This window comes from Ictalurus furcatus, chromosome 10 (assembly GCF_023375685.1).
Source record: "Ictalurus furcatus strain D&B chromosome 10, Billie_1.0, whole genome shotgun sequence".
NCBI lineage: Eukaryota > Metazoa > Chordata > Actinopteri > Siluriformes > Ictaluridae > Ictalurus > Ictalurus furcatus.
In genome coordinates, this window is record NC_071264.1 from 24,734,240 (window position 1) to 24,746,234 (window position 11,995).

The following is an 11,995-nucleotide window of genomic DNA, read 5'->3' on the forward strand; positions in this document are numbered from 1 at the left end:
TTCCCAGGATAGGTTCAGGATCCAGCCTGACTAGGATAAGGTGGTTACTGAAAATGAATGAATAATTTCTAATAATTTCTAAATAAAATACTGACAAACACAAGATTCACCATCATATTTTATATCCAACGATCAAATATGACATAATAACGCAGTGATATCAACAACCATCTGTTAAAAAAAAAAAACCCTAAATTTATATTAAGTATCTCTAATACCTGTGTAAATTATACAGACAACTGTTTGCACTGGTTGATAACAATAGTACATCAGGCATTGGGGTGTAACAGTTTCACACAACCCCGGCGTGTATTGTTTCTGTATTCCTATCAGTATAGGCATCTAAAATAGTTGCATCATAACTGCAAGTACAGTTTATGTGTAGTAACTGCACAATATGTAGACCGAAATCTAAAAAATTCTGTAATCAAATTTTTTTTTTAAATTGTGTAGTCCGTCGTTCACTTCATCATCACAAAGAAATACAGAAGCAGCTATATGCAATAGATATTTTATACAAACAGTTTCAAGACACATCCTGAGAGCTGACACTTAATTGCACTTGTCTAAGGGTCTATCATCTTGTCAAAGGTGAGAAGATGAATACAGCAAATGTTAAATCTTTGGAAATTATAGAATTGTATGCTTTGGATTACATTCGATCATTTGGTAAAAAGTAAATTCAAAGTATCTAGCTGTTAAAGGAATGACAGTAATAGAGTTATAACTTTCTACTAATGGACCCAAAATGAGTGCAACAAAATTGTAGGAAAAAAAAAACAGAGAAGGACACAAAGCTGACCCATACCTCATAAATCCCTCACTGCAAACAATTTATGTCATTTTAGCAAGTGAAAATATAGTCATTGATGTAGTATTTCCTATTATATGATTACAATACACCAAATATAAGATTAATATGAAATAATATAATTAGAATAATAATCCAATTTCTACATTTTAAAAAATCATTTCAAGCTTTAAATTTTCTAATTCTATTGGTAGATGTTTCTTCTTTCTACAAATAAATGCCAAAAATCAGCAAAATTATCTTCCAACATAAGGCATATTAGCTAGAAATAGGCTTAATGGTCTTATATTTGGTTGAATCTTATAATAGGAAATACTAGCTAAATATGACTACATTCAATGTATATGCACATACTAAGATGTAATTATTTTGAGATGCAACTTGACCTTGTGTGCATTTCCAATACAGGTACAAAATTAAACACTCTCTAAAAATCCCTACAATATGGCTGTATAAAAAACCCCCACAAAATTTGTATTACTACACCCAATAAAGCTTATACTGATTTGTTGTATATTTTTCATAAATTAAAAGTTGACACCAGTACGTATTTTTTTTCTATGGGAAATACAGTACATCCTTGTTAGTGTCATTGCTGATATTGTAATCTATAGATCTATAGCGGATCATCACAACGGGATGTAATTGTGGCTGGATTGTTGGAAAGTGGTCATAAGAAGACTAGATGCCCGTAACTTTCTTCTCCTTGAAAAAGCTCTTAAGCATAAAAACTTGTCCGATGCTGACCACGCATATAATGACAGACTGTCCGATGGACCAATAATAAACGCGCTCATTTAGGTCCTCTGCTCTTAAGCGGTCCTGAGCTTCTCGAAGACGGTACTTCGTCTGAGTGTCTTCCACCACTTTCAAAATCTCATGGATGGACAAGCAGGTTGACTCCATCTGTAAATTCATGATTATTTTATTCAGAGATTTAATGAATTACAATAATGAGTTTTACTTCAAATACTTTCTCACATCAGGATTCTAAATGTCAAGTGTGCAAACAAGTGTGTAAAAATAACAACAACAATAAAGCATCTGAGCTTTGGATGTTACCCAGCATGTATGCATGTACGTGTGTATGTGTGTGTACGTGTGTGTGTGTGTGTGCTCATTTTACCTGTGTAAGCGCTGTCTGCTTGTTCATACCAGGTAGTAGTCGTTCGTCGTCGCCTGATCTGAATTCTAAATACACAGTTTTATGAGAGAAGGTTGAAAACTCGTTGCTGAAGCAGATCTTGTAAACACCCTTCAAAGCTGTAGTATGGGTGAGGCTGTCATATTGCTTCTTGCGTTCTTCATACAATGCATTATTCATTGGATCTGTCACAAAACAGTCAACATCATAGTTGCCTCCAGCAATAACCTGCAATACAAAATAGATTTAAAATATTGTCAATATTGGCACAAGGTTTTTCCACTGCCAAAGTAACATAAACCCAGCAAACACAGAACGTTTTGCTAACATTAGCATATAATTCCCATTTGGTTATTTTGTTGGGAATCATTTCATAAAGTTTGGGTTCTATTTTCTATTTTAGCTAACAAAGTTGGCACTGTTTCTGAAACATTTTGTAACAAGGAACATTTAATTACTTTTAAGTGTTATTTTTTTTGTAACTACACCTATGTTTAAGGAACGTTCCCAAAACGTTCTTTCATGGTCTTATAACAGAAATAATCTTTTTTGTAACCAAAAAGTAACTTTCCAGGAATGTTCCTGTGGCATTCTTTCATGGTCTCAACAGTAAGTTCAACAAATAATTTTTTGTAACCAAAAACTAAAGCTCCAGGAACATTCCTGAAACAAGGAGGTTTGCTAAATAGGTACTGGTTTTGTAACTACGAAATAAAATTCCAGGAAGATTCACAAAACATTCTTTCATTGTTTTATAACAGGGGGAAAAAAATGCTAAAATTGGTACTATAATTTGTAATTACAAACTAACATTTTTGGAAACATTCTCAAAACATTTTTTCATGGTCTCATTAAATAAGGCCACCAAAAAGGTAAGCTACTGTTATTTGTACCTACAAACTAACTTTCTGGGAACATTTCCCAAACGTTCTTTCCCTGAGTGATAACAGGAAGCTTGCCAGAAAAGTACTATAATTTGTAAACACACACTAACATTCCAGATACGTTCCCATAATGTTCTCTTATAGGAAATTCTCAAAATTCTGAAGTAGGCCTAACATTTCAGGTACGCTCCAGATGACCCAATTAGATAAACTTTTACATAAAAATTACACTAGACAGGAAATATTACTCCATCAGAAAAACAGGATTTCAGTCATGAAAAAGAAATGGGGATCAGTAACTATTCTGTATTACAGATGTGATTGTGTATTCTGCAAAGATAGTAATAAATGACATATAAAATAAAATCTCTGATTGAAAATAAATAGATCAACACAGGTGAACCTAGAAATAAATAATTACATTTATATATTGGACATGTTAGCTTTATATGCAACATAACATGTCCATTATAGAAAGTTCATCTGTGTTTATTTGTGATTTTAATTTTTCTTTTAAATGATCAGAGGTTAACTTAGAAAGAAATTATTACATTTACATACTGGACGTATTATATTGCAAATATAACTACAGCAACATTAATTTTTTTAAAAAAAAAATTAAAGGTTCAACTAACTTACTTGATAGTCGACATGAAACGTCACCCCCTCTTCTAAGTCCTCGTAAAAACATTGTTTTTCGTTATCAGGTAGTTCAAAAGTCAGTTCAGTGCCACTAATCACAGCTGAGTACAGTGTCAAAATGATCAACACTACACCAAGCATATTTCTTAAATATGCAAATATTATTTTTCTAGCAGACGCAGATATAAACGTACAGTGAGGTTAAATGTACAAATTTGTCAATGGGAATCAACTCTGACGTGGCATACAGACATTTCCGGGTTGTTGTAGACATGTTTTCAAATTAAAAGCATACTCGCTATAATTGCAAAACAAACGAAAAAACATATTTTTTTAATTATTGAATCCAAGTATACGCTGAGATTTAATTAAATTAATTCATTTCTCCTAAATGAATTAATATATAATAATAGCCTGTTATAATAATAGTGACTATGTAAAGGTATAGCGTCAGTTCTTTCCAGCTTGTTCGCAAACTAGGATTCTTTGTGCTAATTTCAGTTATTTTTGTTAGCCTGTAACAGCAACTGGGCTTTTATTTTGGCAGATTGTCAGAGCTAAGTCCTGAAACCGGAAAAACAAGACAGGACAGGCTTGTGGCGTTCCAGGCATCTCGTTACTTTCTGGGTTAAAAAGCAGATTACAGGTGTTTGGTTATTGCACTGATACCTGATACTAAGTCTCTCTCTCTCTCTCTCTCTCTCTCTCTCTCTCTCTCTCTCTCTATATATATATACTTACATACACACACAACCCCAATTCAATTCGATCAAGTAGGGACAGTATGGAGAATGCAAAATAAATAAATAAAGGTCATTTGAAAAATCAATTCACCCTGTACTATACTGAAAACATTAACTGAAGTTTTACTTTATGAATTTAATTTATTTTTTTAAAATAAACACTCATTTCAAATCTGTTGACTGCAACACACTCCAAAAACGTTGGGACAGTTGACTGTTTACCACTGTGTAACATCACCTTTTCTTTTAATAACACTTATTAAGGCAGGCCATGCTAGCACCCGCACACTCTGCTTACACAACCATGTGCTTGTAATCCGGGCAGAATGTGGTTTGGCGTTGTCCTGCTCTGGATGGCAGCATATGTTGCTCCAAAATGTGTACATATCTTTCTGCATTAATGGTGCTCTCACAGATGTGCAAGTTACCCATGCCATGGGCACTGACACGCCCCCGTACCATGACAGATGCTGGCCTTTGGACCTGGAGCTGATAACAGCTTGGATGGTCCTTTTCCTCTTTGGCCGGAGAACACGACGGCTGTTTTGTCCAAAAACCATTTGAAATGTTGACTCGTTAGACCACAAAACACGATTTCACTGTACGACTGTCCATCTCAGATGAGATGTGATCTGGACAGTGTTGATTTGTGACTTCTGCTTTGCATAGTAAAGCCTTAACTTGCATCTGTGGATGCAGCGGCGAATGGTGTTGATTGTCAAAGGTTTACCAAAGTATTCCCGAGCCCATGTCAGGATATCCATTACAGACTCATGACGGCCTTGCAATTTACGCACCAAGATTTGACCATATTCCTTGAATCTTTTAATTATATTGTGCACTGTAGAAGGTGAAATGGCCAACATCCTACTCATTTGTCTTTGGGGAATGTTGTTCTCAAAGTGTTGGATTATTCGCTGACGCATCTGTTGGGCGAACCTCGACCCATCCATGCTCTTGAAGGACTAGGCCTTTTTTGGAGGCTCCTTATATACTATGATCAGACGATTGCCTCACCTGTTTCACATCACCTTCTTATTTCATCTCAACATTTCACATCGCTATTAATCCTAAATTGACTCTGTCCCAACTTTTTTTGGAACGTGTTGCATGCATCAATTTCAAAATAAACGTTTACCTTTAAAAAACTATGCAGTCGATTTGGTAAAACACCTTGCCTTTATATGTTTTTTGTTTAAATACAAGTCAGATTTACAAATCACTCCTCTTTGTTTTTATTAGCATTTTCCATACTGTCCTAACTTTTTCGGAATTGAGGTTGTATATATATACCACCCTTCCACAATGAGGAACGGTACCTTGGGCTATATAAAATAAAGATGCTCTATATATTAAACTTAATGTTACCATCAAACATCAGAATGAGGTAAATGTGGTCTCAGTGACTTGAACCGTGGCATGGTTGTTGGTGCCAGACGGGCTGTTTTGAGTATTTGAGAAACTGCTGATCTCCTGGGATTTTCACACACAACAGTCTCTAGAGTTTACACAGAATGGGCAAAAAAAATATCCTGTGAGAGGCAGCTTTGTGGTTGGAAAAGCATTGTTGATGAGAGAGGTCAGAGGAGAATGACCAGAGTGGTTTGAGCTGACAGGAAGGCTATAGTAACTCAAATAACCACTCTTTACAAACCACTTTCGGTGAGCCTGTGCCCACTGTAGCCTCAGATTAGCCTCAGATAGCCATTCCACCTCCAGGGTTGATGTATTGCTCATTCTAAGATGCTTTTCTGCTCAGCGCAGTTGTAAAGAGTATTTATAAAACGTATTGTGGTACTTAACATTTTCTGGAAGGTGTCTCCAGTTTGTAACAGTTAGATGTAAAGCTGTTCCTTCATCAATGGAGAGTCTTCAGGACAGACGACGTTTCTCAGTAACATGACAAGCTGTGTTGTTTGCCTTAATAACTTCAAGAAAGGAAAAAAAAGAGGCTGGTAGTCGAATGCCTGTTTGTTGCTGCTATAACATGAGAGAAATTAACAATTGGCATATTGCATATATTCCAATCTTAATCTGATTAATCTGTTTTTGGCTCTCCCACTTGGTTGATCAATGACTGCAGGGAATACAGATGTCTAGCTTTACTCCACTCATTCATTTATTTTGCCATTTTTATTGACCCATTCACCCACAAAGCCAGTTAAGAGTGTGGGTAGGGAAACCACAAGACTACAGTACAGTAGCTAGGCAGGAAATAAATGTAATAACTAAATACATCCATCTATTTTCTAGATTGCTTATCCTACACGGGGTTGTGGAGAGCCTGGAGCCTATCCCAGGGAACTCAGGGCATGAGGCGGAGGAGACCTTGGACAGGGGACCAGCTCATCACAGGGCACAATTGCATACATTCAAACACCCATTCACATACTACTGACAGTTTGGAAATCAGTGTACAACGCATGTCTTTGGACTGAGGGAGGAAACTGAAGTACCCAGAAGAAACACAGGGAGAACATGCAGGCTCTGTGCACACAGGGCAGAGGCTGGATTTGAACCCTGGAGGTGTGAGGCAAATGTGCTAACCACTAAGCCACCATCCCCCTGTTATAGAAATATTGACAGGCATTTCTACATACAATAAATCTTTAAATAATAATAACAATTGTGATTTTCATTTATTTACAGTTAGTACATGAATTTTGCATTAATTGTGAACAAAAAACACACTCAAATTAGTCAAATAAATGTTAACATAATATAAACTATATATTACATTAAATATAATATTTAAAAAAAATATTCACGTCATCATTTTTGTTTTTTGATTGTACAGTAATTTTCTAATATGTGTTTTTATTATATAAACATATCAGATCGTTCAAATGTAGGATTACAATAACAAAATAACTTTACATTCATTCATTCATTCATTTATTCATTCATCTTCAGCAGGCACTTTATTCTGGTCAGGGACACAGTGATCTGGAGCCTACTCTAAGAAACCACTCTGGATGTGTCCAAAATAAAGAAGAAATTTTACTCTAAAAGAGGACGTTCTCAAACTTTTCAAAAATTAGGCTCGAGGTTTAAATTTGTACAATAAAATTCTGACAATTTCTTGCGCCATAGAGCTTTTTGTTCCTGAAATTTCCACAAAATAAAACATGAGATTTGGATTAAAGCCATTCAGTTTAACTAATCATTTAAAGTACCTGTGACTATAAGAGCTCAATCATAAAAAATAAATAAATAAATCACAGCTACCAAGCTATGCTTTACAAACACCTTTGAACAAACAATTAGTAGTGGTTACACTACTGATGTAACCACTCTTTATACCACTAAATGTGTATTATCCTAATATTGCATAAACAATATTACATAAAATCAATGACACACTCATCTCCTACCACATGGCTCGCATACTCCTGAATGGGTACAGCTGTAAGTATCAGACACATACCCTTATCAGTTCTCCGTCCAACAGATTGACCATTAGCTGGGCTGGAAAAGTGATAAGGACATGTGAATGATCATTAGAGGAATGTACAGAGTATAATCCCCAATTCAAAGCTCCTACTGCTCGATCCAGTGTCCTCTTCAAGCAGAAGTGAGAAGTGTCTGTTCTTTCGCCTCTGTATGTTCACAAACACCACAGTATTGAACTGATATTAGTAGAGTCCTTTTTTATTCATATTCACAGTTTTCATCCTAAAAGTCTTCAGAGAGTTCGGTCCCGCATACGGTCCACCACACTGCAAAGTTTAGAGACATCGTTCTGAGGAGTTTTATTCCCCCTTCACCCCACCTTCATATATTTCAACTCCCAATCAGATTTGGAGATCCGTGCTTAGGTTTCGCCCTCAGGGCCAGAGGTTAAAGCCTATTTGCTTTATGTCCTGAAAGAAAATAAAATTGACCAGTGACTGGAACAGAGGTGGGACAGATGGGCGTCTGCTCCTCTGGCGTCATTCTGATCTTCACATGTCAGCTTCACTCTGCTTCTACTTCCCTGGAGGGAAAAGGAGGCAGTGAAAGCACTTTTTTTGTCATGCCCATGAAGGGGGAAGTACTTCCTGGTGCACTTAATATCTACTTATGTGTCTTTCACCTGTCAAGACAGTTTAATCTCTCACTTCGCTAAACGCTCTGAAAAGTTTTGGAATCAGATCAAATATGTGGTGAAATCTTTTCAACTTAATGACATGCCAACACATTTTAAGTTGATGAATGAAGATTTGTGGCATTGCAGCTCCACTGAAGAACGGTCATAACAAGTAAAGAGAATTTTTATACCATTATTATACGACACTGCAGTTGAATGCTTGATTCTGATTAGTCAGGATTTGTTGATTAATTTTCTATCAACTTAGACAGTAGTGCTGGCAAAGTTTATATTAATGCACTCACTCTAGTACACAATAAGGCATTAGTTTAAACAATAAGTTTGTGGACAACTGACTATCACACCTATATGTGGTTCTTCCCCAAACTGTTGAAACAAAGTTGTATAGAATGTGTTCGTATTTTGTAGCACTAAAAAAAATTTCTTGGAACTAAGAGACTCAAACCTATTCCAGCATGACAATGCCCCTGTGCATAAAACAAGGTTCATGAAGACATGGTTTGCCAAGGCTGATGGAGAAGAACTCTAGTGGCCGGCACAGAACCCTGACGTTAACCTCATTGAATATCTTCCTGACGAATTAGAATGTTGACTGTGCACTAGGCCTTTTCACCCAACATTTAGTGCCCAACCTTAATGATACTCTTGTGGCTGAATGATCACAAATCCCTACATCCACCCTGCAAAATCTAGTGGAAAGCCTTCCCAGAATAGTGGAGGCTATTATAGCAGCAAAGAGAGGGATCAGATCTGGAATGGGATGTTCAACAAGCACATATGGGTGTGATGGTCAGGTGTCCACATACTTTTGGCCATGTTGTGTATGTATTGTTCATACAGCATCAACTTACATGGGGACTTGTTTAGGTGTGTTTGTTGGTTGATATGGTGTTTTCTGTGAATCTATAAGTTTTCTGTGAGAAGATATTTAAGTAACATTTATTTAAGGAGTCTCCTGTGAGAAGCTGTTCCTTTAAGTTATCTGACAGCGGATACACACCACCCCAGCTTTTATTATTTATCTGTAATTGCACGGCCTGTTGTGTTTTATTCCCTAATTCCTTAATTAAAAACACGATGATGACTACACATTTCGAGTGACACTTCCATTGTTGTTGTTGTTGTTGTTGTTGTTGTTGTTGTTAATAATAATAATAATAATAATAATAATAACAACATTATGGGACATGGTGGATTAGTGGTTAGTACATTTGCCTCATACCCCCAGGGTTGGGGGTTCGATTCCTGTCGCCACCCTGAGTTTGCATGCTTTCCCCGTGCTGCGGGGGTTTCCTCCGGATAGTCCAGTTTCATCCATCAGTCCAAAGACATGCATGGTAGGCCGACTGCATCTCTAAATTGTCCATAGTGAGTGTGTGTGCGATTGGACCCTGTGATGGGTTGGCACCTTGCCCAGGGTGTCCCCCGCCTTGTGCCCCGAGTCCCGTGGGATATTATCCGGGACCCCCTGTGTAGGATAAGCAGTACAGAAAATGGATGTATGGATATTTGGATGGAGATTATTATTATTATAATTATTATTATTAGTAGTAGTAGTAGTAGTAGTAGTAGTAGTAATAATAATAATAATAATCCAGGCCAATATCCACTGACCACATCAAGACCCTCCTTTTCAAGAACCAACATTCACTCTACAGAGCAATAGTGCCAGGATAAAGTGAGGCTGTGTAATTTTTTTCCACTACATGGGACTACGAGCTTAGGAGAATGGATGACACTAGGAAAACACTTGCACCATCAAATTACATGCAAAACTAGGGAGGTCAGAAAAGTTCAGAAAGCTCTCTGACAAGGAGCTACAGTACATCACGCTCATTTCTCCAATTCAATGCACACAACACAAACATACAGTAAATCAAACACTGAATCTACACATTTAACCTTGAAGTGCATAGTCCTCAGAATAAAGTTGGATATTTTACGTTTAAACTCAATAGATTAATGTAGGGTTATGACCAAAATTTCTTTTCACTTTGACTAGCAAAAACAGAAAAGGCCTTATTTTCTTAGTAAAGCAGGTCTTAAAAGACCTGCTTTACTATTATCTAAATTAATTTACATTTCTCAAGAACAACACTTTAAGTCCTTAAAGTGCTGCTCTTGAGAAATGTAAATCAATTTAGATAATAGTAAAGCAGAGAAACATAGTTGGTGAAAGTGAAATTATTTTATTTAGCTGACTAGTTTTCCACTTGATTTGCCATTTTGTGGATGATGTTTACTGATGTCTTAGCATGCCAATGTCAGGGTGCAGGAACCATGGTCTTTAGAAGCTTTGTCACTGATTATCTAGTTGAGTTCCTCTGGATGATGTGAAAGTCCCCGGTAAAATAAACAGGGCTTGTCCATCCTTTATCTGCTCCCAAAGTTCCGCCTGAATCAGACAGCAGACTCATTCAGGCAGAAAACGGGAGATCTGCTAAAATATCTTTAGCTGTGTATTGGGATTACTCAGCCTGCATTCCCATCGCCATTTCCCAAGGTTTTTATTTTACTGTGCATCAAATAGAAAATGCTGAAAAATGAAAAGACAAAAAATGGTGAATCTATTCTATTTGTGGGATACATTCTCCAAAGTATAATAAAATATGTTCACAAATGGTAGTGATGAGAGTCCAAATGTGATTACTACTATAGCACTGTCTATTCATAAGTGTTCTGCATTTTTTTTTAAACAAGATGTATTAAGCAACCGTATTATGCTTGGCCATGATCAAAAGTATCATGAGTTTTTGCAGATTAACTCAAAATACCGGATGTGCATAATTTAGAGGGGAAAAAACACATTTATATAAAGTTCTTCAACCAAAGGAATTCTGTCTACTGTTTAATTGTGTCTATTTCAAGTCGACCAAGGAATATTCTACATTTGGCAAATTGAGGCAATGGAGTGTCAGTAGCACCACCAGGGGGAGATTCAAGCCGAACTTAGCAGACTTGTCCCAGAATAGTCTTTCAGAGTTCATTTATTAATTCAATTATGACAAAATAACAAATAGAAACATTTAAAGTGTTAAGATATGGATCATGAAAAAGAAAATGTTAAAACGTCTCCATTTCTTGTCATTTATTGCATTCTTTTGCTCTATAACGTTTGTAATCTATTTGTGATTTGTGTTTAACACTTGTCTGGGTCACTGTGTTATTCCATAGGTGTTATTTCATTGTGCTAATGTCTTTTTTATTATTATTATCATTATTCTAAAATAGTAATAAACAATACAAATGAGCAGATGTGTCCAAACATCTAACTGCTAGTGCACAATTTTACACAGAAATCAACAGGAAAACAGACTTTGGTACTAAACTGTACTTAAATTTAGATGTTTAAAATCCACTTGTAAAATTGAAAGATAAACAGCTTTCTGTTATTCAGGAAACAAAGAATGCACAAGGTACAAGGACGTAGTAACAAGCTACTTTTCTATACATAATATAGAAAGCAAGAAAATCAATTTAAGAAAATCATTCTAAATTGTTAAATTTCTATGTTAAACAGCTAAAGGAAATCATAATCAAATAGACAGTAAATTCCAATAGAAGAAAAATAAACTGAACTTAGCATGACTGAAGTATCTCAGATTCCAGTATTTAGCAGTCCTAAAGGGAATCACTGATGTGGTTGCTATAATAAGTCTTAGCATCCCCAGTATATGCCAG

The 11,995-nt window shown here is 36.1% G+C and overlaps 1 protein-coding gene across 1 annotated transcript; it reads right to left on the reverse strand.

The window, feature by feature from the left end:
• Window positions 1-105: 105 nt before the first annotated feature.
• tmed3 (transmembrane p24 trafficking protein 3) lies at window positions 106-3,718 on the reverse strand. Its single transcript, XM_053635034.1, has 3 exons — window positions 3,479-3,718; window positions 1,938-2,183; window positions 106-1,717 (listed from the first exon to the last, which is right to left on the reverse strand). The coding sequence occupies exons 1-3, from the start codon at window positions 3,620-3,622 to the stop codon at window positions 1,493-1,495; spliced, it is 615 nt and encodes a 204-aa protein (XP_053491009.1). The 5' UTR covers window positions 3,623-3,718; the 3' UTR covers window positions 106-1,492.
• Between the last annotated feature and the right edge of the window lie 8,277 nt (window positions 3,719-11,995).